Here is a 27,910-nt window from a genome sequence, read left to right on the forward strand (position 1 = left end):
TCAGAGATGTCAGAATAGGCAGCCTTAACTGTACCAGCTATATTTCTACACACTGGCTCAATCAGCCCCTCGACCCTTTTCTCTGGGGCATATAAAATGAGCTTTGTTTAAGATAAAAAAAGTCAATAGAATAAGCAGCTGTAGGCACTTGACCTACACCATTAAGTTTGTCTGTTTTGTAATATACCACAAAGGTTTCACTACTGGTCGTTTCAAGGGATGCTAAGTCTATTCTTGTATGTTATAGTTAATATTTGTATTACTTGTAATGTTTATACCATATGGCTGTGCATGTCCTCAAATCAAGGAGTGCAGTTCCCTCCTGAATTTGCAGATGTAAGATAAACTGATAACGTGTGTCTTTTGGAGAGCTAAATAAAAGGGGCCTGTCCCAGCATTTTAAGACTCTTTTTTTTTTGTACTTGCCCTTGCCTAAAAATCCTTCAAAATTAAATCATTCAGAATTACCTGTTAGAAACATGGCTAAGAAACAAAAGAGGAAACTGCAGCTATTATTAAGTATAAACCATTTAAGGAAGGGAAAGGAAACCCTCAAAATTAAGGGTGTTTAGAAAAAGCGGATTCACTGATAATGTTCGAGAGTTTGAAATAAGACCTCCTTACATATTATATCTGGCAATTGTTAAGGCCTGGAGGAGTCCGTGAGCATCCTCTGAACTGTGTAATAAGAAAATCAGCGTCGTGCAGCTCTGTATCTATTCTAGTATTAAAATGCTGGTGGGAAGGTCAGAAAAGGAAGGATGAGATTCATCTTCCTCCTCATGCTGGTCGCTGCCCAGAGTCAATAAAAATAGATAGGAAGCTGAATAGTATATTTTAGACACTGGCTGAGTTTATTCATCATGCAAAGTCATAAATCAAAGGAAAAGGAAGGCCAAGATGAAAGATAACCTAGTGGTCTTTTTCATTTTGGGGTCTGGAAAAATCCTCAAATTATTCCTCTAATCACTGTTTCTTGAGCTTTATTCCCTTTTTAAAGACCTCAATACAATAAAATGCATGATAAAAGATCTGCAAGAACTGGTTTTATAAGGCAACAATAAGGAGTTCCAAATGAATACCTTCCAATCTCCCCTAAATGGCCTTGGGCCTGTAATTTTAGCAACTCACAGCTTTTTTACCACCTGTAAACGAGTATTAATAAAGTTTGCCTAAACCTGAGAATGACTGAGGAGGCCAATTATGTCAGAAATGAGTGAAAGAACTCAGAAACTTAGCTCAAAGTTGTGCAAAACATGTGAATTGTAATATAATGGAAAGGGAGATTTTTTCAAATATACGCAAGTTAACAGTGACAGTGGTCGGATGATGGCCCGATGTTGTCTGGCAAAAAATGAAAACCCGACAACTTAATTTGGCAGGTTTTATTCTTTCATTTTCTATTATACAAAATACTTTACAATTTAAAAACATTTTCTGAACAAAAATCATATACATATATTTATAAAGAGCCAATTACACCAAAGGGAAAAGCCTGAAGAAGAGAGAGAGCCCACCCACTTTATTTATGAGGAACCAAAATAGCAGAGGGGTAATTAAGAGAAAGTTCTTGGCCCACACTTAGTGTTTCTGGTAACTGCCAAGTCTGCCGCTTCCCAGATACATTCTTAAATTAATAAATACACGGCTGCTCCTTTCCCATCTCTGGGGTGGTGACATCCGCTACGTTGCTACTTCATAAGCAGTGTTCATTCCCTGTTGTCCCTTTAAAATTAGCAGCACTTTTCAAGTCCAGAGTCCAAAATTCATATTTCGATTAATCCTTTTTGCAAAAGGGCTTTTCAACAAAATCATCTTAACCAGATGCGCAAAGAACACCAGCTTAAATACTCTGCGAGAGATTTGGCAGGCAAAACTGATATCTTTCTTCAGGGGGGCAGAATTCCTTTCCTTGTATCACAAAGACTGACCTATAAGAAAAAAGTCCACTACTTTTAAATCTGTGCCTAGAAGACACCACTGCGGGGAAATCTAAATACTTTTCTGCTCAAAGGACTTTTTTTTTTTTTGCTAGACTAAATTTTGCAGGCTGGGACAGGCACACAGTAGGTACCGTTCCTTGCTGGATTTGCATAGGAAGCTTAATTTTACAGAAATATGATCCAGCACAACATGTAAACCAGTGGCCTTCCCTAAAAAGAAGACAGAAAATAGGTGTATGTTTTCAGGGACATCTTGAGAATTAACAGAGAGGTGCCTCTGACTCGGCCATGTCTGTCTGGGTGGGAAGAGAAAGAAGGGACTGGTATGGAGAAGGGCTCCTCCTGCATTCACAGGGGAGCCCATCAGTGAGTCACTGCTGAATAGTAAAAGCCTGTAGGAGGGTAGGAAGGTCATGGGCATCTGCTGCTTCATACAGGTTGCTGTGGCCCAGCATGGAGAGGGCCATACGGAGGGTGCTCCAGATGTTGTCGGACATGGCTCCCTGTTGGCCCCGTGGCCCGCGACTCTTCTGCTGCATCTGCAAGGCTTCCAAGAAGTGTTCTATAGCCTCTCTGTCAAGACAGCAGCATATGCCAATGAAGGGGAGTTAGAGCGAATCAAGAATAGCTCACAATCAAGACTTGCCCCGAAGGTTAGCCACGGGGGAGAAAGAAGGAACAGTTCTGAGGCTTTCTTTTCCCCCGTCACCTTAGTCATTCTTTGCTGAGTTTGCCAACACAAATACTTAACTTTGGGTCATTTTTTATTTGATTTTTACCCCCATCTTTGTTACTTTAAGGGTAACTCAAAGCAGCAAACATATCCAATACTCCTATTTACCCCACTATCACCACCCTGTGAAGTGAGTTGAACCTAGTGTGTGTGACTGGCCCAAAATAATCCAGCCTGTTTTCATGCCTACAGCAGGTGCAGAGCTCAAAATCTTTTGGTTTCTAGGCCAGCACCTTAACCACTATATTATTTTCCTCAGTAAATAAGCGAACACGTAATGTTTTTGATGCATTTGCTTAATTGGGTTCTCTTGATCTACTTTTAGGACTTGTGTGGAAAACAGATCACATTTCAGATCTTATTTATGCAGAAATATTGAAAGGGTTCACACACTTTTAAACACCACAGTAGATGAGACACCCCAAAAGCCAGTGAATGTGGTTTTTTGAAAGAGGAGGTGAAATGAGTGAAGGCACCATGAGTCCAACTGGGATGCCAATTTCTCTGGGAAATATTTTTAGAGTTGCCTGATCCATCACTCACATAATAGCTCATGTCTATGGTGGCCTCATCTAATCAAAAGCAGCAGTAGAACCGAGCTCAGCTTTAAAGCTACCCAACTCACCTATGGGCCCCTAAGTTTATACAACTAATGCCTAGGTTGTAGCGAGAACGTATATAGCCCGGCTGTAATTCCAGTGCCTGCCGGTAAGCAGCTACAGCTTCCTCACTCCGATTCCCGTTGGCTAAGGTAGCTCCCAACTTGTTCCAAAGGAGATGATCCTAGAAGAAGGAACCAGGTTTGGTCACACTTGGTAGGACAACTTTTGTTTTTCCTGCCCTCCCCTTCCCTCCCATTCTTCTCAAACTTTCAAGATTATTTGCTTAGTCTTGATCTTTATCTCACTGTGCTTTTCTATAATCCTCCCTCCCATTTTCTTCTTCAATAACAATCCTGTGAAGTAGATTGGACTGACAGTGATTAAGTGCCTTAGTCATTTTACATTTCTCTTTCCCTTACAGTGGATGAAGATTGCAGGGGAAGTATGATAGCTAAGGGGTTGAGGTAACAACCAAAAAAACCCCCCACCTCTTGGCTCTACCATAAGCTTATTGGGGGTTGGGGGCTTCTCTCTCTCAGATTGAAGCCTCCTATTAGTCATGCCCATAGGAAGCAGATTCATTCTTTTGCCAGACTGTAAAATGGCTGCTGAAGAATGGCGGAAGTGCTCTAGCTTTACATAGCATTCATAAGTGCTTCTCTCAGTTTTTACGGAGATGGCTGTTGCATCAAGTGACTTGCACTTCGAAATCGATGGAAAAAATACCACTTTTAGTATTTCCCCATCAATTTCCATACTACTTTTGGTATGGAAGAGTTTTAAGAATGGATTCCTGCAGTCAGAAGCAGCCCCGAGCGAGAAAACAATGCCACCTTCTCCTACTACTCCTTTTCCTCCCCCTCCCCCGTGTGCCTTCCTTACATTTGGGCGTGAGCTCAGGGCAGCAGTGAAGCAATCCACAGCTTTCTCATACTCGCCACTCAGGTTGAAGAGAACACCCAGACCACACTGCACATCAGGGTCCACCACATCGGGGTTGCTACGGACAGCTGCCAAGAACAATTCCTTCACCTCGTGAAAAAGTGAGCTGAGGGAGGGAAGAATGAAGAGAACAATGCGGTAGGAAGGGCGAAAGCCAGTCCCACCTTGCTTCATTTTCCCCAGTTCCCATTTATTGCTCATTCTGCAGACTCACTCAGTTAGGAGGGAACCCAGAACACGTTTGGAGGTCCCTAGACCTTGGCTAGAATCCTCCCCATCGGGTTCTTTTCCCGTCAGATGAGCGTAGGCCGGTTTGTGGTGCAACCAGTCCCGCAAGGTTTCACATGCCTGCTTTTGCAGTGATTCGTTGGTAAAACTGACAGCTAAAGCCATGAGTGCAGTGAGGTTTCCGGGCTGCAACTCCAGGCACCTACAGGAAACAGGAAAATCATACAGGTAAAACACCCAGGGATACAACTGATGCATCTGCAGCTGGTGCAACCCTATCCCTTTGATTTGCCAACCCAATTCTTTCTGCACTAAGAAAGAAACTCCCGCTGACCCCACTTCAAAGGGCTAGCTGCAAACAATCGATTTAGTTTTGTTTCGGGTAAGGAGAAGATGCAAGGATACAGCTTAAGTTCACCACACACACCCTCAAACAGTCAGCATCATTGGCCTTTAGACTTTAGAACAGTGGTTCCCAAACTTTTCCAGTCCACTGCTCCCTTGGTGCTACAAACTCATCCCCGGTGCCCCCCACCCACGGGTGGGATTCAAATTTCTGTGAGTGTGGCCTAATTTGAGGGTGTGGCTTGCTGGTCATGTGACTAGCTGGCGTGGCTTGCTGGTTGGGCATGGCTTGCTGGTCACATGACTGGCTGGCATGGCTTGCTGGCTGGCGTGGCTTGGTGGTGACATGACCGGGTAAGTGTGGTTTGGTGGTCAGGTGACTGGCAAACCAAATACAAGTGGTCCTCACCTAATGGCCGGTTGCTTAGCAAGTGTTCTAATTTATGACTGGCCTCCCTGGAGTTACTTGACCTGTTTTTGGAGTTTTGACAGCCATGCACACACATACACACACACTCTCTTTTAACCCTGCTGGAGCAGGTCATTGGACTAGAATCAGCAAAACATCTCTGATTAGATTAAAGTAGAGAATAGAATCTAATCAGAGATGCTTTGCCGATTCTTGTTGATTTGTTTTATTTGTATTTATTTATTTTATGTTGCTGAATTGCATTGACATGTGTGTCCCTTCTTGTGCACAGCCCAGAAGCTTTTGTGATTCTTTGCAGCAAAAATTACCGACCTCTGGCTTTGCTCTACTTTTCAAACGTGCTGCCACTGCCATGTTCTAGATTCCAGCCCCGCAGGTCCACCCCATTGAGCCCGTTGCACCGGAGGGACCTGCCCAAGCAAGTCCGAGTGTGGAGTGGTGCACCAAGTCAATGGGGTGAGTCTGAGAGAGGGAAAGAGAGAGAGAGAGAAAAAAGAGAGAAAGAGAGAAGGAAGAAAAGAAAGAAAAGGGAAAGAAAGAAAAAAGGAACAAAGAAAGAGGGGGGAATGGAAAGAAGGGACAGAAAGAAAAAGAAATAAAGGAGGGAAGGAGAGAGGGAGGAGAAAGGTAATGAGATATCTATTCTAGTCCAATCACCTGCTCCAGCAGGGTTAGAAGGGAGTGTGTGTGTGTGTGTGTTTTCTCCTTGTAATTTACCAGTACATTTTGGTTTTGCCTTCTTCAGAATTGGCACTGTAATTGGGGAAAAGTAATTTTTAGGGTGGAGATCTGGTCCAATGGATCCTGTTTAAAGCCTCAACAAAATGTGAGAGCTTCCTGATAGTCTTGGCCATGTTTCGTCCACAAAACCTTTAATAGAAGCCAAAGATGTTTCAATGTGGAAAAGGGCCTCAGTCTAAACTAGGCCTCATTCAATCTGATGCATCAGGTCTCTCTCTTTCTCTCTCACACACACTCTCTCCCTCCCTCTCTCTCCCTCCCTCCTTCCCTCCCTCCCTCCCTCTTTCTTTGTCTGTCCCTTTTGGGTCAGACTGGCTTTGCTCTACTCTCCCAGCATGCCTGCGGGGCCGGCATCTCCTTTCTCCCACACTTCTCCTCCCCTTTCCTTCCCTTTCTCATTTCCTCACTTGCTTTATTTTTTTCTATTTTACACCATGATAAAATAATAAAGAAATAATGAAGAAAAAACATTAGAAAAAGGACCCTTATTTTAGCAGCGCTTCCTATTCCATAGCCGAGATATGCAAATTTCTGAGGGAAAAAAGTTCACCTCGACTCCACTTCTATGTCCGCATTTTTATATTGGCAATTTCCCCCCAAAATGTAACTTTTGTGTATTTTTTTTCTGCTGAAAGTATCAATTGTTGTGCTTTGAAACAATGGGCAGATGTTGAAATTATCCGAGGAAAGAAGTGGAAAGTGGAGGAGAAACAGCCAAACTTTGTTCCGGGATCTTCATCAGGGGCTGTTTTGCAAAGAAAAAAGGGATCCTGAGCCACAGAAAGAAAGGGGGAGATGCCTTCCCTTTGGGAGGGTGAGGGGGGGCGGCGGAAGGGGCTCTTTGAGCGAGAGAGGACGGGAAACGCCATTTTCTCCTGTAAAGCCGAGAGATCCCTATGGAAATCCCCCAGTCAAGGGGAGGAAGCCTGGGGAGAGGATCCGGCCAGATTAGGGAGATCCCTGAAAGTCCTCTCCGCCTCTTCCTGCATGGACTGTCAGCCAAGGGTTTTCCTGGCTTCCCTTTGGATTGGGGTGAGTGTGGGGCCCTGAAGTCCTGGCTGGCTGTGGGGCTGCGCCTCCTCCGCTTGTCCTCCGGTGCAGCTGCTGGGGGCTCCCTCCTTCCAGAGCGGGGGGGAGGGGGGAGCCCAAAGGACCCCTCGAACTCTGGCTCCATTTTGCCCATCTGGAGTCTCGGCAGCTCCAGCCTGGGTGGCCTCTGGGCACTCTGAGAACTCAAAGGGCATCTAGTCCACCCCCCCAGGCGCATAGAAAAAGAGAGATTGGATGAGAATCATGGGGGGACGCAAAAGGAAGTTCACTCTCCCCTCTGGAGCTGGCATGAAAAAAACTCCTAGAATGCAGCCCCCCAAGACTGAAAAGATCCCCCTCCCACTCTCTCCGCTTCTCTCTCTCTGCTCGGAACTCTCTCCTCCATCGGGTGAAGTCAAGGGAGACTCTGCCCGGAGACTGATGACGCTGGAGCAGGGAGAATTCCCATTGGTGCTTCAGCAGGCCCCTCCCAGCTCAAAACTCCGAGAAAAACATTTCCTCCCCTCGACACACATTCCTCCTCTGACACACACCCGCACAGACACGTGTTCATTTCATGGGTAGATTCTGCTGTGGGAAGAGCTGCTGCACTGGACGACAAGTGGGGGAGAGAGGTAGCCATTTGCGTGCCACCTGTTTTCTCCCCGAGCCTGCCAGACAGAGTGCTGCCGCTGCCGCGCTCAGGCGCCGGCCCGAGGCTCACCCCATTGATTGTTGCACCAGAGCAGTTGTAACAGTCAATGGGGTGAGCCTGCGGGGCCGGCGCCTCAAACGCAGCAGCGGCGACACATTGGGAAAGTAGAGCAAAGCCAGAGTGGCTTTGCTCTGTTTTCCCACGTGCCGCCGCTGCCGCGTTCGAGGCGCCGGCCCCGCAGGCAAATCGGGAAAGTAGAGAAAGGCAGTCTGGCTTTGCTCTACTTTTCAAACGCGCCACCACTGCTGTGTTCGAGGTGCCAGCTCCGCAGGTCCATCTCATTGAGCCCGCTACACCCGAGAGACTTGCCCAAGCAAGTCCGAGCAGAGCGGTGCACCAAGTCAATGGGGTGAGCCTGAGAGAGGGAAAGAGAGACAGAGAGAACTAGTAGAATCCCACCCCTGAATTGCGCCCTGCGAGGAGCCCACCTCCAGCACTCCCCTGCCGCCTCTTAGCGCCCCCCTGAGGCATCCCACCACTCCCCAGGGGGCGGTAGCTCCCACTTTGGGAACCACTGCTTTAGAAGGTCTCAAGTCCTTGCACTTCTGGGAAGGCTACTCACTGTCGGAGGGCACTTATTGCAGCAAGCTCTTGTTCATTCTCAGCTTGGGTGGTCCCCAGGTACTGCCAAGCCTAACACAAAGACATGACAAAAACAAGAGTTCTGTTCAGAGTTGCACGGAAGAAGGGCCCGGTGATTGCAAACCAATTTTTTCCCCTCCCCATCTTTTTTGTCATTGCAGGGGGGAAAATATTGCTGGGGAAAATAGGACGCACACTTGATAGCACGTGAAAAACAACCAGCTGGCACAGAGAGCCAGTGACTTAAGCGTACTCAAGCAGCTGCTCGTGGGAACGATCAGAATGGATCAGAATGGTGAGGTAGAAGGCAAAATCCCAACTGGTGCCTGAAGCAGCCACTTCTTTCCTTCTCATGGTTAACCCGGCTTTGGGGAAACCTCAGAAATCATGAGCCAGTAATGGCTTCAAGCTTCCTCTCTAATACATAAACATTATGAAGGTCCTAATGATTAAATAATACAGTTATATAATCCAATAGCAATAGTAGAGTAACATGTGTTACCTATTTATTAATATGTTATCTATAAGAGACAAAGAATACTTGCCAATTATTAGTTATTATTGTTTATTATGAACTGTCAAACCTATTATCAAATGTAATAGAAAGAAATATGTTTACTGTCCTATTAGGATGTTTACTATTTTTTATTTCTGTATACTCATAGGTTTATATCTTTTTAATCCATTGCAAATAAAGTTCATTTTAAAACTTTAAAAAAAAAAAAAAGGAAATCTTGAGCCAGAAGGTAGCACAGACCCAACCCTGTCCCGGAAGGAGACCGAAGAAATAAAGTCTGATCTGAAGCAACTCTGCTCCAGTTCTGCAAAAAAAAAAAGAAGGAACATGATGTCAAAACTGACTCATTTTCATTGTTACCTGGCATCTGATTTTGGCTCGCTGTTTGCCAAACAGAAATGGGGGGGGGGGGTTTGGTAAATTCCTAGGGAGAGGGGAGGGCTAAGGCAGTGGTCCCCAACCTTTTTTGTACCACGGACCGGTACAATCCACGGACCGATCCATGGACCGGTACTGGCATCAGCACGCACGACCAAGGCAAGGCGAGCCGAGCAACCGGCCAGCCAGCCGTCCCCCGCTTCTCCCCACCACCTTCAATTCCTCCTTTGTACCTTCTCGCGGTGATGGGCTTTTCGGGCTCTTTCTTAATCTCCTCCTGAGTAACGCGAGACTCCACCGCCATCGGGACGGCTCTTCGTTCGAAACCGCCCCCCCCCCTTCGACGAAACTAAGGCGTGAGGATTCCTTCAGCACCCAAACACCGCTTTCCAACCGACGACCGACAAGCCCACCCGGAAGCACTTTCTCAAGCGCCGTCAAAACAAGATGGTGCCCAAGCAAAGTAGGCGGCCCGGTACAAAATCATCCACGGACCGGTACCAGTCCGGGGCCCGGTGGTTGGGGACCCCTGGGCTAAGGAACGCATGAGAGTCTTTTGCTGCCTGAGAGGAGATACCCGCCAAGGTCATAGTCCTGAGAACTGTTGAAACTGTGCAGACTGTTTTCCCAAGACAAAAGCATTGCATGGCAATCAACTGGTGGGTGGCCCAGGGAGGAAAAGGGAGTTTTACCTATGCCGGTTTTCACAGGAAAACTCAGAACTGACTTTGCCTTTGCTGTACCTGGATGGAACTTACACTAAAGTTTTACTCTTGGTGAAACTCTCTGGACCAGGAATTCCATTTTTAGAATGTGCCAACTGGAACAGTTGACAGATGAGTCCTTGGCACCCAAGTAAAGAATACCCACCTCCAATTTCAAATGTCACAAAGGAACGTACCTAACTCCACGTGATCAGAGACAGTCCTCCCCGCAGCACGCAGGGGCTAAGCTGCCATTTGACATAAGCCAAGGCTTCTGCGATGCTGGCGCTCCTTCACTCACCTCCATATGGTCAGGCTTTTGTTGCACAGCAGCCTCAAAGAATAAGACAGCATTGGGGAGATGTCCCTCCTTCAGACATCTCAGCCCCTCCTCAAAAGCATGCGGGTGGTCCCGTACAGGGTTATCTTCTTCAAACTGATATCCCTGCAAGGGAGGAAAAACCAAACATTAGTGGCTTCTAAAGGCTGCTCCCAGGAGTTAGGAAAGAGGTGGGACACGTGCTACCCCACAGCGGGGTTTGCTGCTTATTTAAGGAACAACAAGCTGAAGGATTAGTCCATCTGCTGTTCTCTTCTGCTTGCAAGCCCAGCGTGGTGCATCTTTCCTTGCCAATGAATCAGAGTCCGAGTGTGGGACAGCACTGAAGAAGGTAAGCGGAGTCTTAGATGCAGAGGTAAGTAGGCAGAAAGCATCTTCTATCTCTAAACACACCTTCTACCTTCTGCAGGAAAATGAGCATAGCTCGCTCACCTCCAAAATTCTAGAAATCACATGATGAAAAACTAACATTTGTCGAGAAGGCAGGGACAGAGAACTGCATCCAGCCATCCTCAAAGTGTGCCCTTTGAACTCTCTGCCAATATGGCCCCACCACCTGCCTCAGGGCTCAGCTTCTATTGGCTCGCGGGGCGAAGTGGCAAGCCGCTGAAGGATGTATTTGGATAACCACCCACAGCCAAGATGCATTGAAATGAGAAAAATTTGGAGGCAGGCATAGTTAGCAGGAGAGGAAAAAGATGAAGAAGTGCAAAGAAAAAGCTACACTCCATGTTATCTTTTTTTAAAAAATAAGGATCTATTTATGCTTTCTATAGAGAGCATTTCAGCTTGCTAGTTCGCAACCTTTTTTAAAAATAAAGTTTGCTATCCACACGCTCACTAGTAAGAGTTGTACAATCAAAAAGAAAAGTAAGAGATGGAGAGAGGACAAAGCACGGCATTCTTTCTACAGCAATACCTTGTCGTAAGTGGAGCTGGCAAGATCCTCGTACTCTGATAGCCAAGGATGAGACTCTGCATCTCGCTTGGCCATCTCTTCCCACTCAGCCTGCAATTTGTCCCAAAAATCCACATCTGACTAGAGAAAGGAGAGAAAGAAAATATCCGGTTGTCTCAAATAAATGCATTAAAAGTCTCCTGGCTGCAGGAGGAGGAGAGCCATTCCCCTTACCTCCATGGCAGTCTTGGCCTGCTCAAATTCTAGATCCAGGTCCTGCGAATTCCCAGTGTGTGCGTACTGATCTACCCAGGCTTCAGATGTATCCTAAGAAGAGAAGACAGAGCGGGTGGGGGGAAACCTTCTAAAAGACAGCTAAATAATGGAAAACAACATATAACCTTCAGGGCATTTTAACAGAATTATGAAGGAAATGACTCTTGTCTTGCTCCTCATCTACAGCTCCTCTGCTCAGTTCTGGGCCCCAAATCCACTTATTGGGTACATGGAGCATGAATTCTCCTGCTGAAAGCAGCAAGCAGCAGCCAGGAATCCTACCTGCTGCTGAACAAACTCAGTTGCCCATTGCTCTGCCTTATCCTGGTCCCTGGGATTAATGGTCACCCGATCGGCCTCGATGGACACCCTCCCATCTCCAATCTGGCGAACAAATTTTAGGAACTGCATGAAGAAAGGAGACACAGGTAGAGATCATCATTATTCCTGTCCTTATACCTCCAAAATGTGCCTTTTGCCTGGATTAGCCTGCATCTGGTCTGAGAAGACCTTCCAAGAAAAGGCAAGAAAAGTTGAAAGGCTGTTCAACTTTACTGGGCACAGGGGAATCAGTAGTAATTTAAAATAATTGCACAATGCTAGTAATAAATCTCTAGAAAAGCTACCAAAAAGGTTACTGTAAAGGCCAAAACCCAGTTTTAAGTTCGGCTACAGATCTACCCCTTCTCACCCAGTCTCATCCCAAATTTATCTTGATCTGACAAGAGTCAATCTGGCCTCACAGTTTCTAAGTAATCCTTAGGAAAATGAATCCTGTTCTACCATGAGTGATTGCAGAGACGAAGCAGGGGAGGGTGTCTGTGTTAAAAAAAAAACTCCATTATGATACTGCGGACAAGAACTACTAAGAAGATCATGCCTTGCATGGGATTTACTGATCAAAGGCAGAAGGCTACAGCAGAGAGAGGAGGTTCCAAGCTGGTGCGTGGTTATATTTAACCCCACATTTTCTAATCGGTTTTACCCATAACTGCCCAGCAGGCTTCATATGTGAGCAAGGATTTCACTAGGAGAAATTCCAAAACTCTATCGTCATGATATTACACTCTTGACAGCAAAGCACCAATCTTCTAAGACAGCCTTCCCAAATGGAATAATCTTCAGATGTGCTAGGTTGGCTGGAAGATGATAAATTTTGAAACCCAACACATCCAGAGAAAAGAAAGGCTATCCTTAAGAAAACAAAGAGATGTAGAATCCTTTATTTTCCATATGAGGTAACAATAATAAATCAATCAATCCAACCAAGCACAGGGGGGAAAGCCTTGGCATTTCCATTTTTCACAGGGGTGGGGGATGTGTAGCCCATAACTAGCTCTCTTCCTTCATTTTGCTGTCTCTGGTAGCCCAACCAGTCAGATGATCAGCAGGCTGGAGAAAGTCCAGGTGATTCATGGCAATGCACACTGAGTGCTTTAAACCAAGACATCTGGAAGAAAAGATGAGGCACAAGAAAGCAAAGAAGAGGCTGGAGGGCTTGTGTGCATGTGGGTACACATATGGCCCTGGAAGTTGAAAATGTTGCTAGCTAGTGGTGTTCGACTGAGTTATAGGACCAAATAAGCCGGCATGTACATACCCACAATTATTTTCTCTCTAGCCTTACAAGTGTGCACTATTCCTCTTGAAAAAAATGCCAGTCATATTTTTACCTCAGAATCATTCAGCTTGGGATCATCCACTTTTGAAAGAAAATCATTAGCTGTTTTTTTCAGATCGTCTTCAGGCTGGTATTCCTCATACCTACGACCAGAACAAACCAGGCAAAGTCAAAATAAACTAAAACAATGCTATGTTCAAAAGTGATTTGACTCATCGAATTATATGCATTAGATTTTTATTTATTATTTATCCCATGTTCCAGTTAGCAATTCAAACCCTGGTTTGCATTTTAACATAAAAAAGCACATGAAATTTTAACTTTAAACAATTAACATAAATCGGGGCAGTCTACAAATACCATAAAAATAAAATAAAAAACAAAGTCCAGTGAATTTCATTTACAGAAGAAAATTAGTAGCACATAACTTCAACTGTTACAACATGAATTTAAAATAACTAAAATAATTCACAAACCATAACAAAACTGTTTTGTTTCTAGGGGTAAGTAGACAAAAGTCTCTGTTCCAGGCATTCCCTTAGAAGGCCCCAAAGAGATCTTGGTGTTCACACAGATACATGAGAGAACAAACAAGCTTTTTATTATCTGGAACTAGGCAATCAAGAGCTTCAAGGAGTACACAAATACACTGATTTGCATCCAGAATAAACTGGCTCCTAAAGGATATTTTGAACTCTGAAAAAATGTGTTTCACTTATCTAGCCCAGGTCAATCTAGTAGCTTAGTTCAACTGGTATCTTAGTATAAATGTACCACCATCTATGAAGTGTAGTTGTATACAATCCAAAAAGAGACTGCAGCTGTGAATCAACCAAAATGAAAAGGTGACACAAATACCACCTGAACATCTAAAGATAAGGCTAGATTTGGGGGAGTTCCAGTTTGAGTCTTTTCGCAGACAGACCGAAATCGTGATTGTGTGCGGTTGCGATCCGTGCTCGCCACTGGAGCGCCCCGAGCTGGCTGGTTTGGGGGCTAAGCCACCCCGTAGAGGTGGTGAAGAGGAGGGAGACTGCCAGCAGGGTTGAGGAGAGCCGCATCTCTCCTCCTCAGCTGGCCATTACTCCCTTTCCCGAAGGTGGTTGCAGTGGTGGTCAGAAATGGCCACCTCAAAGAAGAACTCGACCGGAAAAGAATGTGCAGGAGGCAGATAAAAGAAAGTTTTGGTTGACCGGGTTAAACTGCAAAAGCAACAATTAAGGTACCCTGGAATTTAAACTATTAAAAAAATAACATTGTTCCCAAACAAGACTTTGAAGCAGCGAAGGAGAGAGAAAAGGGAAAAGATTTGGGTTTTTTCCTTCTCTTCCTTTCCCTATACTGACAGCTAAGAGACTTAAGCAAGAAGGCTTCCAACTCGGCGCTGTGTTGATGCAGAGCTGAGGAGCGGATCGCCGCTCTGAAAGACTCCGATTTTCGCTGTTTGGTGGCTTCCAGGAGCGTGTAGGACCTCGGAGGTGTAGACAGACGAAAGGGGAAGACCTGGAGATCTCGGGGAGGTGCCGCGATCCCGGAGATTGCAAGAGAATCCCCCGAAAACCAGCAGCAGAAGAGAGAGATCGTACAGATCGGAATCATAGATGTGGTAGCCCAGCAGCTTAAAGAAGAAGGAAGGAAGCAAAAAGTGGAGAACAGCAAATTGAGTAGTGGAAAGGTGAACTTAAAGAAGATTTCCAGAATATTGATTTATACTACAAAGGGAAATTGAAAATTGAAACTCCAAACCGAACAGCGCAGTGAAGCGGTAGAAATATCGGAAGAAGTACTAACTAAAGAAACGGCAGTAATTTATGCTGAGTAATGGAGCGCTGAAAACGGAGGAGCTGAAGGGTGAGACAACACCATTTACTTTTACTTTGGGAGTTGAAAAGGGGGTTGTATAACTATATTTTTTGGCGATTGATGTTTGAGAATTGTGGGAAGAAAGAGAAAGTGACAGTGACGTGTCCAAGTGAGACAGAGAGATTGGAAGAACAGCTGAGAGTGAAAACTTGAAAAGAGGACAATTGACACTTTAAAAGATTTAAGGAAAGGATTGAGGAAAGAAACCTTATAATTGCAATATTTGTCTGATAACTGTGATAAAGAAAAAAGGAAGAAATAAGATAACTAAGATTTATAAGTGAAACTAGGACTGTGTGGAGAAAAAGAATAAAGGAGCAAGAAGAAGAAGCCAAAATAGAAAGGAGAAACGAAATGGTGGAAGTGACTGTGCAAATTTAGAGGACATTTATCTAAAAAAAGAAGAAGAAGAAGAAGAAGATCCATGGACATTATTCGACTGGTCAGTCATAGATGTAACTAATTAATATTGGTAAAACATAATCTTCATAGATATATTTGTGTTAGAATATTGAGTTAAGAATACTGGTTAATAATTTCTGAATAACTGGACAATTGAAAGTGTGTTGTATAAATATAGAACTCAGACCTTCAAATAATAATCATATAGTAAGAAATTGAGGTATTTTTATCCTGAGGTAAGCATATAACTAAGAACTCTAAAGAAATAGATTAATTGATATTTATATATAGATAAGAATTTAATTACTTTAATGAATTGGCTGCTTTAAGTTAATTAAACATATAAGACTGTTGATTTTGTAAATATATCTGTATTTGATTAATATAGAATTCTCTTAAGTATTGTAATAGTTGAATAAGTTCAATAAGAAAAAATAGAAATAAGAGCTGATTGTGATTTTCCATAATAGAATTTTGGTAATTAATAATATAATAATATATGTATTAATATTACTATTGAACTGAAAAGGAAAGGAAAATAGTGCTCTACTAGGGATAGTTGATGGTAGATTGGAAAGAGCTGCTACAGATAGTTAAAATGGCGACAACATCAACTACAAATGTAAAATCAGGAAAGAAAACTACAACAACGACGTCTTCACCTATGAGGCAGAGATCTATAGATGCAAAAAACTAGTTTAGCTCAAAGCCTGCAGACAGTACAGGCAATGCTCACTATGATGCAGGAAATGATGGCAAAAACCCACGAATTGATAGCGAGGAACCATGAAGATATGAAAACAGAGATGAGAACTGAAATAGGACAAGTGAAAAATGAAATACAAAATTTGAATAGTAAGATTGGAAAGATACAGGAAAAAGTGATAAAAAATGAACAGAAATTAAATTTAGTAGAGGCAAGAACGGTGATGGTGGAGAAGAAACACATGGAACAAAATTGGAAAGAAGGATGGTACATGGAATAGAGGCATCATTTCATCTTAGGTTCCAAAATGTGGTGGAAGACAAAAAGGAAGATTTACGTGCAATTATGACGAATCTGATAGCAGCGGCTTTACAGAAACCCAAACTAGAAATTGAAAATGACGTAGACGAGGTCTACAGAGTATATACACACTATACAAGGAAACATAGACTACCCCGAGAGGTTCATATTTGATTTGCGAGGAAGATAACACGAGACCTGCTCTATAGTAAGACCAGAGATGAACCACTTGTATACAAAGATCATGAAGTGGTTACACTGAAACAAATACATAGGAGAGTCAGAGAGCAGAGAAGGGGCTACCAATTTTTATCAACTCAGCTTATTAGAAATGGTATTCCATTTAGGTGGCTCACCCCAGAGGGGCTTTTAGTTTCATGGCAGGACAAAAAATATAAAATTGATACAATTGAAAAAGCACAGGAATTTTGTGAATGACACCACAGACCCAAGGAAGAACAAGAAAGTAGAGACGACCTAAATACAAGAAGCCAAGAGGAACAACTCTCTGGAGAAAAAAAATCTGATTCACACTCTGAACCCCAAAATCTTAGAGAAGAAGGGGAAGGCAACAGACTAAGAAAAAGAGAGCCTAGAACAAGAAATGAAACGAGAAATGCCTCACACAGTCAGTGACACTGATAGTGAAATCACTTTATTTTCAGTCAACATCAATAGTTTAAATCTATCATCAAAAAGAAAACAGATATTTGAGAAACTTAAAAAACAAAACACTGACATAACTTGTATCCAAGAAGTGCATATTCCAGATAATCAAGCAGACCTCTTAAAGAATATAAATTTGGGTAAAATGTACTTGGCACTTGCAAACAAAAAAAAAAGGGGGGGTATTGTAGTATATGTAAAGGATTGGATGCAACATAAACAAATATACAAAGATCAAGAAGGGAGAATGCTCTTTATAGAAATAAATGTAAATCAGAAAAAGATGTTATTAGTCACAATATATGCCCCGAATACAAACCAAAAAGACTTTTATAATAGGCTTCACCATAAGAGAACAGAATTTGAGTATGCTAATGTATGCATTGTAGGAGACTATAATGCAGTCCCAGACAAAGATAAAGATTATAGAACTTCCAAAAAAAAAAAAAAGGAAAGGAGAATAATCCCTTCATCTTTTAATAATATGGTAAGAGAACTTAACTTGAAAGATGTGTGGAGAGAATGAAATCCAAATAAAAAACAACATACTTTTTTTTCGAACCCCCACCACTCTTGGTCCAGAATAGATCAGATATGGATGGACCCTGGGTTAATGCAGAATATTAAAAGGATCGAGATTTTGCCAAATCTATGGGCTGACCATAATCCCATTCAAATTAAATGGAAAGGAAAGAGAAAAATTGGAAGATGGACATTTAACAATACCATATTAAGAGATAAAGAATATATTGAAATGATAAAGAAAGAATTGAACGTATTTTTTGAAATAAACAAAAGAGAATATACCTGTCAACAGAATCTTTGGGATACGGCCAAAGCCTATGTGAGAGGTCTAACTATTGCTTATAGTATTAAAAAGAATAAAGAAAAAAGACAGCAACAAAACATATGGAGGGAGAAACTGAAAGATTTGGAAATAAGTAGACAAAAGGACCCAAACAATTCAAACATTAAGAAAGAAATTGATCTGGTAAAACATAAAATAAATTTAAATGTACAGGAAGATTTGGCCCAAAAAATTAAATTAGCAAAACAAAATTATTTTGAAAATGCAAATAAGCCGGGGAGGTGGTTAGCCCATAAAATTAAAAAAGAACAAGAGAACGATCGTAGCTCTCCAAGATCAGGAAGGGAAATTATGTACCCAGACCCAAGAAAAGAAAGAAATTGCTAAGGAGTTTTTTATGAAATTGTATAAACAGGAAAAAATACCAGAAGAATCTATTGATCAATATTTGAATGAAAAGAATTTGCCCGAAATTACTGAAGAGAAACAATATTTGAATTATAAAATATCTATAGAAGAAATTAGGAAGGCAATCAAAAAGCAAATAAGACCCCTGGCCCAGATGGAATTCCTTCGGAATTCTATAAGGAATTCCAAGAAACAATAGAGGAGATATTGGTGGACTTGTACAATGAAGCCCTGGAGAACGCTAACATGCCTAAATCATGGTTGGAAACATATATTACTCTTATCTATAAAGAACAATCAGAGCCACAAAAAATTCAAAACTATAGACCAATATCACTTTTAAATGTAGATTACAAAGTAATGGCTACAATATTGGTGGAAAGATTAAAGAGAGTATTAAGTAGAATTATCCACACTGATCAAAATGGCTTCCTCCCCCATAGGCAAATAAAAACAAATACAAGAACCATTATGGATATATTAGAATATTATGAAGTACACTCAACCAAGACAATGGCATTGATATTCTTAGATGCCCAGAAGGCTTTTGACAACCTGAATTGGAACTTCCTTATTAAACAACTGATAGGCATGAAATTTGGTGAAAATTTTATAGGATTTATTAAGACAATTTATAACATGCAAACCGCAAAAATATTAATAAATGGGGAAAATACAGATACCATAAAGATAAATAAGGGAGTAAGACAAGGCTGCCCCCTAGCTCCTGTATACTCTATATATTGGCAGAAGAGACTCTCTTAGCACAAATTAGGCAAAATCAAGAGATTGGAGGACTAAAAATTAAAAAAGAAGAATATAAATTCCAGGCATTAGCCGATGATATGGCATTTATATTAGAAGAACCCTTAGAAACGAGCCCTATACTACTAAGAGAAATAGAAGAATATGGAAAGGTGGCAGGGTTAAAAATGAACAAAGAAAAAACAAGTGTTAACAAAAAAAATGTACAAAGGAGCAGAAGGAAGAACTAGCAAATAAATTAGGTATGCAGGTGGTAAATAAAGTAAAATACTTAGGGATCTGGTTGATTGCTAGATGTTCGTCAATTAAAAAAGATAACTATGATAAGTTAATAATGCAAATAGTTAAAGATTTAGATAATTGGGCCAAATTGCAGTTATCGTTATTGGGACGTATTTCGACAGTAAAAATGAATATTTTGCCAAAACTGTTGTTCCTGTTTCAAACAGTGCCAGTCAAGTTGGAAAAGAACTTTTTTGTAGAATTAAACAAATGTATATCTAAATTTATATGGCAGAGGAAAAAACCCAGAGTGAAATATAAATTATTACAGGATGCCAAGAAAAAAGGAGGATTTGGCCTTCCAGATTTTGAATTATATTATGATGCTGCTATAGTAAACTGGCTTAGGGATTGGGTTAAATTAGAAAATAGAAGGTTATTAGTATTTGAAGGTTTTGATCTCCAACTTGGCTGGCACGCCTTCATGTGGGATGGAAAGTCTAAACAACATTCATATTTCCAAAGGCACCATGTAAGAAATGTGTTGTTCAATATCTGGGAAAAGATTAAAAAAACCACTACCCAAAGGTTCCATTGTGGCTATCTACATTGGAAGCAGTCACATATCCAAATCTATTGGATTATGAAAATATTGTCAGGTATAAAGATTTAGTATATGATACTGGAGAGCTTAAAAATAGGAACCAAATACAAATTCAAGGAAAGGAGATAGCATGGTGGCCCTTTGCACAAATACAAACCCATTATAAAAAAGATAGAAAACGATTTGGCTTTAATATGATCCCACAAGTATTAGATAAAATATGGCTAGGAGAGGAAAAGAAAACAATTAGTAAAACATATAAATATCTTTTGGATTACAAATTAAAAGAAGAAACAGTCACAGAATCTATGATAATTTGGCCAAAAACGTGGGTCATAATATTGAATTAGATAAGTGGGAACACATCTGGCAAACAAATTATAAATTAACCATGTCAGTCTCGGATAAAGAAAACCTATATAAAATGGTTCATCGCTGGCACCTACCTTCTGCGAGACTAGCTAAGATGTTCCCCAACCTACCACGCAACTGTTGGAAATGTAACTACGCACAAGGAACATATTTTCACATGTGGTGGACTTGCCCATGTGCTCAGAGGTTTTGGAGAAATATTAAAAAAAAATATAACAAAACAAAATTTAAAACTTGAACCTGAAACCTTTCTGCTATGTATGAAAGATTCAAACATGGAGAAAAAATATCAATATTTAATTTTGCACATCATAACTGCGGCCAGAATAACCTATGCACAAAACTGGAAACTGTCTTCTATCCCTTCAGAGGATATGGTAATTAAAAAAATACATGAATGTGCTGAGATGGATAGCCTAACCAAATTGTTAAAAAATAAACAAGATAGTGACTATTACAAAATATGGAACATTTGGTATGATTGGTTAAAGAAAAGGTAATATTTGATATTTGGATAAGTTATGGAAATGATAGAAGACATGCATTTAATTATAAACTATATAGAGAAATTAAAACATTAAAAGAACGAAGGAGTTATTGTAACAAGGCAGATCACGTCAATGATAAAGATAAAGAAAAAAAAATTTAACCATTGCTCAATATACGCTGTAAAATGTATATATGTGTATATATGTGTGTGTGTGTGTGTGTGTGTGTGTGTGTGTGTGTTGATTTGTCTGTTTTAAATGTATGTCAAATAAATGTTTTTTTTCCTAGAATAAAAAATAAATTTTTTTTTAAAAAAGAGACTTAAGCAAGAAATTGAAAAAAAAATCCACTTTGACATCAATAGGCATTTAAGCTGCAAATAAAATGTCAAAGGGATAATAAAGATTTCTGGATACTTAAAAGCTAAAATATCGTAACTAAAATTTACGATAGTTATCATAATCTAGTGGAATGTTTGTTAATAAATAAATGAAATAAAACGAATGAGAGAATTGAATTAGGAAAGGATGGGAACATTTTAATTATTTAATGATTTATAAAATATAAGTGAAGGAGAAATGGGGGGGAATTAATTATGGAAAGCTTATAAGTGTTCCCAAGGAAGTATATTTAATTGAAAAGAAATGTTAAAGATGTTAAGATTTTAATGAATATTAATGATAGAACTGAATTGGAATGGAATGAGTGTTTTAATTACATATATTTGTAATCTTTTTTTAAGAATATAGTGTGTATTTTAAGAATGTACCAAGCAGAATTTGATTGGAAGTTATGTATTATATTGAATGTTATAACCTTAAGGTATACATTGAAGCTTAAATAAGAGTTGAATGGATAAAATTAAAAGATATAAAAGTGTCATACTCCAATTAGTAACTACAGGAGAAAATTTGTTTAATGAGAAAAGATAATATGAAATTGAAAAAGGACAGACAAAAGTATAAATCTAATGATTTGAATTGAGATGAGATAATCAAAACAAAATTGAGAAAATTAAAAGGGGAAAAATCATGTAGAAAATGTAAAACAGTAATAAGATATGGAATAGAACACAAAAATGAGCATGAAATTGAGTTTGTGTCTGTATAAAGAAGTGTAACCTGGGACCATGCTATTTTCAAAAAAAGATGTTTTATTTGTTTTGTTTTTTTTTTGGTGAAAACCCAAATAAAACTTTCAAAAAAAAAAAAAAAAGATAAGGCTGGATTTAATGCTACCTTGAATTGTCTAAAAGGTCCTTCAAGGGAGATGCAACTATTACCTCTATTGAGATGAATTTCCTACATTAACACTGCCATTTATTTGGCTGAAGTCACTTGATATAACTCCATCTCATCTACTGATCTCAGTCACTGCATACATAGTCAAACCTAAATCTGAGCAGAGTTGAAATATAAACTGCATTTGATCTTACCCCAAATCCTTAGATAACCTCATTCAGCATTTCAAATTCAGCACCACAAATACCATGAAGCACATTTTGGAAATATTTGTCTAGAATCTAGATATGAATATCTAGGTCCCTGGAATAGTGTATCCATTGATTGTCTGAAAGCTGCTCCTATTGGATACTTTATCAAATTGTCTTTGACATCAGCTTCTCCTTTCTTCACGGAAGGTGGGAGCAAGCCATCAAGAGTTTAAGCAAACAGCTTCCTTGCTAATTCACTACTTAAGAGTGCAAGAGAAAAGGAAGGTACGTTCAATTTTATATGTATTATAACTCCATCTTGAACATATATCACACTCATGGAGTTCACTTTTTTGTCTTCAGGAGTGGCTTTCAACTCTTCATAATTGCTGAATCTAATCCACCTTCAAAATATTTTATACATTTATCAAGAAAGAGTCAATATACAGCCTGGATAGACAGGCAGTTAGCAATGGAAACCCAATGTGCTTAAGAGAATGCTGTAGAGGTAGCCCTCGATTTATGACAACTCAACCCAAAATTTCTGTTGTTAAATGAGACATCTGTTAAGGGAATTTTTGCCCCATTTTTCAACCTTTCTTGCCATAGTTATTAAGTGAATTCACTGTAGTTGGTAAGTTAATAGCCCGGTTGTTAAGTGAATCTGGCTTCCCCATTGACTTTGCTTGTCAGGTCACAAAAGGTGATCACATGACCCTGGGACACTACAAGTATGAAGCCGTTGCCAAGCAACTGAATTTGGGGATGCTGGAAAGGTTGTTAACTTTGAAAAATGGCCGTAAGACATTTTTCAGTACTGTTGTAACTTCGAATGGTCACTAAATGAACTGTTGTAAGTTGAGGGCTACCTGAACTTCTTTCCAATGGGACAGGGGTAATATGGGACAACAACTCAGTAAACTGGGAAGGTCCTCCGTAGTTTAGAATCTCTTTCATAAATCCTGAAATTCCATCCCACGATTAAAAATCCGCTGGACTGAGAACCATTTGATCCTAGCACTCCTGTTGCTGCTGGGTTTTCAAGCTACTTGATGGCAAGAATGGACCTTCCAATGTTGAACTTGGAAAGCTTTACCAAGCATCTCAATGAGAGTCCGTCCAATGGGTTCACGTGTAATCAGAGGAAGAAACCAGAGAGATACTACTCACCATTTATCAGCTGAGGTCTGATCTTCTGGTTCACCCAACCACAGCTTCTCCTCTGACTGCTCCAGATACTCTTCTGCCCATTTGGCAGGAGATACGGATAATGGATCTATGTAGAAATAGGATAAAAGTAAGTTAACTGGACAGCCTGGGAAAAGGAAGAAGAGGCATTGAGAGGCAACAAGCGTTATCAAGCATCATTGCACATAAATACCTACTATCCTACTCAAAGTCATCTTCAATTATCCTAGCTAATGCCCTGGCTAATACCTTAGCTAATACCCAAAAATATGAGCTATTACATAAAGTTATGTCATAGTGTTCCAGCTGGAACACTGTTATCTTAAGTCACCATCAGCCATTTTAATTTGGAAAAAGTTCAGAGAAATGCAACTGGGATTGGGAAAATGATTTCGAAAGCCCAGCTGAAGACAATCAGGAAAGCCCAGAGCCCCAGTAGCAATTCTGCCTTGTCTAACACAGCAAAGGAAAAATAAAGTGACTTGCAACATATTTAATTTGGATATAGTAAGACTCTAGATAAAACATCTAACTATGCAAATAACTATAAAACAGGACAAGAGTCCAAGAAACTTTTATCACACAATCTTCCTTCTCTAAGAGGCAGTACAACTGCATCTTTGAGGCCTGTTGAAAAATTACCTGTCTATTCAGAATGCCATTTATGTATTCAAGGAAACTCTAGTTGAACAAATCCTATGCTACAATAAACATGTATTTAGGCGGCACAGCTGTTATTTTAATTGCAATCCAGAGTTTATTAATAGATTTATATCCTATTTTTTTCCTCTAATGCAAAGTAGTTTACAGGGGGATCTCCCTTTTACCCTATGGCTGAGAGTGGAATTAACCCTGAATCCTTTTGTTGCTATGCTATACTGACCTCTCAAAACATATTTTTCTAGAACATATGTTTTCTAGGGAAACATACTTTTCTAGGCTTACAGACTTAGTTTTCGAAAGGCAAGACAGAAGAAAAAAAAGACTGACAAAAAGAAACAAGAATTGCATGGGAAATATTTAATACTATGCAGGAAAGATCCTTTATACTGCCAATCCTGCACCCACTCAGTTTACATGGGCTTTGTTTTTTTTCCTCCGCTCCATTAGATGCAATAGAGATGCCCACATCTTCCCAACAGCAGTCTTACCTGTAACCTCAGCAATGAACTCCTGGGACCAATCGGCATCATCATAATCTGCAGAAACCTCAACTGCATGATCAGATGCAGCAAGGAAGTCCTGTGCCCAGTTCTCTGAGAGAGCCAGCGCTGCCACCCCTGGAGCTAAGGAACAAGAAGGAGTCCCAATAAGTGTCCCAACACACACACAAACACACACACACACACACACACTGTAAGGCAAAGCTTTAAAATTCAGCTGTCACACACACTCTCACACCAATCCATACAGATGAGACCACCACTACCAGGCTCCTTTTTTCTATAATTTACAGCTGTATTTTTCTATAATTTATAATTTTCTATAATTTACATTTCTTTTTAGAAACAAAAGACTGTTCTACTCCCCTTTGCCCAGAAGGGGTTTGGCTCTTCCCTGTTCACACTTACCTCTCTGTGGGGCCTGTCGGAAATTAGATTGCTCAATTTCCTGCATCTCAGCCAACAGATCATCCATCTTGAATGTTTGTGGGCCACGGGAGAGCATGGGGCCATTCTGCTCTTGAAGGAACTCTGCCACCAGCTGTCAGAGAAAATGATACAGGAATTTGCATGGGCAAATGTACGTTAGGGGCTGGAAATAAAGTCATAGAACAAGTCAGGGATAGCAAGAAAGATAGAAACGAGACATATAGGAAGGCTTACATCATCTTCAGTGGCTCTTCCAAGAGGTTTGGGCACCTAGAAAACAGAAGAGATCTGGTAATTGTTTGAGCTTCCTCTTCCCTCTGAGGTTCCATCTCACTTTGGGCTTATACAACTCTTTAGACAGTGAGAATGGTCAATTTTAAACCAGATGGAACTGTAAATGGGGAAAAAAGATATAACTGTGGTTCCAATCTCCCCATACGCCCTCAAGGAAGGATCCCCACAGGACTAAATGTGGGAGATTCAGGTTATTGGCAATACTTATTATCATTTTTCAGTTCCATCCATGCACTAGCTTAGCCTGAATAATAATGTTTACATAACATATCTGTGGCAAATATGAGATCTGAAGCAGGAATTTTCCAGATCAACTTTTAATCAGCTCTTGAAACTGTCACTGTGGGGGAAATTTTTTTTGAAAGTCTACTCGCCCTAAGATGTAGTAATAATTACGCTATAAGAAACCTAAAACCATTCCAAGTCACGCTATTCCACAATTTGATTCATAGCTTAATTTATATACTGTATTAAATCACATTCTTTTAATGAAAATTTGTTGAATAAGCCACAATGGCTGAGTTAACTCACTGTGCTAAACTACACAAGTTAGTTTAGTGCAATTATAAACTCAAACATAAAAACATTTTATATTTAAAATTCCTAATGAAATGGCATTATATTATGGCTGTGACAAAGAATGAAATTTAAAAAAATGTATCTTCAACCTACGGATTCAGAGACAGTTTCTAAAGGTATAGTGAACTGTAAGAGCCAGCTATAAATCCTGGATCAAACAAAGATGAAATTCATACTCTTTGATGAAATAAAAAATAGATGCAATAGGAAAAAATATTCTGGGCAAAACTGAGGAAAATGCAAAGCAATAGAGACAACAAACAAGAGGGATGTATGGCATCAACGTGATTAGCAGAAAGTCCAGAAATGGGACATGAATCAACGTACTGAATGCTTTGTACCATCACCAGATATTGAATTAGTTTCAGGGCCCCTAAATCAGCTTTATACCTATTGCAAGACAGAGCGATAGCACTCTAAACAGGTTAAGTGTGTTAAACTTACCACATCTGCTACTGGACCAGTGGGAGGCCATGCTAGGGAGCCCTGGAGTCCTTCTTGTTGCAGGCCTTTGTCCTGAGTGAAGTGGCTAGCCAGCTTCATCAGAGGATTAGAGCCCCCGCACTCTGGCTCCACTAACTCCCTCATTGCCATGGTAGGTGGTGGAGAACGTGACACCCACACAACCCTCACCTGTCCAAAGAATACAGTTGCACAGATTATAGTATTTACAGTATATATAGAATTGTCTGCATGATTAGATTACCTGGTTGGGCAACTTCGAAAAGGATCATGGAGTACAATTGTTGCAGTAGATGGAACAGAGTCGTCAATTTCCCTGCTAGTAGTAATGAATTTTGGAGCATCATCCCCAAAACCTATCTAAGTCATATCCAGATCTAACCATATATTTACTTACTTTCTATATGTGCTTACAAAATCCAGAAAGTATCAGCTGACCAACCATTATTATTGCCCAAAGTGACAATCAATGAACTATGGTTTATTATCATGCTATATAAGGTGTTAGATCAGCGAGCATATGTCTGATCCATGGCTAGCACAAGGCATGAGGCAGCTCATCATGTAATACGAATCACAATGTCAGGCTGATTAATCCAAGCCCTCATCCCAGCTCCTCCCACCCAGTAATCACAAGTGCTGGAGCTCAGACCCAACTATTATTGTTAGCATGGTACTCAAACACCACTTAACACTGACATTATTACTGTTCACTGGGGTTTACTGGGGTTTATATAAACCAGCAAAGCCCACACTATGGCTGTCAAAGCACAATGCCTGTGTTCATACAACAAGCAAAGTATGGTGATTAGCATTTGGTTTAGCATGTTGCACAACTCTTGGCTTAAAGTTCTACAATTGCAAGCCACTCCAAACTACATTTTAGGTACACACCCACAAATGAATTAAGAGGCTATAACAAACACACCTCACTCAGTCATATTAACCCAGAAAGCCCGTCCATAGAGAGTATTCCCTTTCCAGCATAGGTTCAATCAAAATCTAAGCTACCTTCTCCTCTGCTGAACCCTGATGCTCCCCAGTGGGCTACAGTTACCTAGCCGCCACTGGGCCATCACCAGGGGCATCCAGTACAGTATACACGTATCTTGATCACTTCATAAAACCCGAGGAGCGAGCTAGAGCTGAAAGACAAGTTCTGGAGCTTACTCAGGAGGGTGTCTATTGAGACCCCAAGAGGCTTTCTATACTATCCTAACAGCCGGCACTGAAAAAAAAAGCAAGAATGCAAGCCGAACTTCATCTCAAGAACCTCCTCGACTCGGCTGCACGCCTGGCTGAATAACCAATCTCCGCCGCCCGAAAGGTTTGGGGCTGAAAACAACCAGCTCACCAGGCTTCCAAGGCCTTGCTCCTCTCCACTTCAAAGCTCGTCTTTCCCAGCACCCTTGCAAAGGATCTCCCCGCCTCCTCCCCCTAGTGAGCTGGATCGGGTCGGCGAACAACCTGGGGTCCATACCGGGAATCTCCCGCTCCCTTCCTCGATCCAATGCAATACCTACCAGCACGTCCCCGTGTCTGCTTCGTTCCTACAACATTCGCAAAAAAAAAGGAGGGAGGCGGAGTCAGTCCTTAAAGGGCCAGCGCCGCAGCAACGCCGACGCCGGGGCTTTTGCCACGGAAAGCCAACCACGTTGGGAATATTGATGTCCGAAGAAGATTTGGTTTTCTGATGCAGAAGTAGAAACAAAACAAATAAAAAAACAATAGAGT

At 40.9% G+C, this 27,910-nt stretch overlaps 1 protein-coding gene across 10 annotated transcripts; it reads right to left on the reverse strand.

The window, feature by feature from the left end:
• Positions 1-1,370: 1,370 nt before the first annotated feature.
• PEX5 (peroxisomal biogenesis factor 5) lies at positions 1,371-27,854 on the reverse strand. 10 transcript variants are annotated; one of them, XM_026675405.2, is made up of 16 exons: positions 27,700-27,854; positions 26,159-26,347; positions 25,076-25,111; positions 24,821-24,953; positions 24,401-24,535; positions 23,232-23,337; positions 13,077-13,167; positions 11,686-11,808; positions 11,362-11,454; positions 11,149-11,268; positions 10,191-10,334; positions 8,271-8,341; positions 4,435-4,650; positions 4,161-4,326; positions 3,302-3,459; positions 1,371-2,516 (listed from the first exon to the last, which is right to left on the reverse strand). In XM_026675405.2, the coding sequence occupies exons 2-16, from the start codon at positions 26,306-26,308 to the stop codon at positions 2,315-2,317; spliced, it is 1,944 nt and encodes a 647-aa protein (XP_026531190.1). In that variant the 5' UTR covers positions 26,309-26,347; positions 27,700-27,854; the 3' UTR covers positions 1,371-2,314. The 10 variants fall into 10 exon arrangements, with proteins under 10 accessions (XP_026531190.1, XP_087813423.1, XP_087813422.1 ...); XM_087957297.1 differs by having other exon boundaries at positions 27,696-27,854; XM_087957296.1 differs by having other exon boundaries at positions 27,657-27,739.
• Positions 27,855-27,910: the final 56 nt, after the last annotated feature.

The sequence above is a fragment of the Notechis scutatus genome, chromosome 2 (genome assembly GCF_049901735.1).
Source record: "Notechis scutatus isolate UNSWTSFEM ecotype Mainland chromosome 2, rNotScu1.2, whole genome shotgun sequence".
NCBI classification, from domain to species: domain Eukaryota; kingdom Metazoa; phylum Chordata; class Lepidosauria; order Squamata; family Elapidae; genus Notechis; species Notechis scutatus.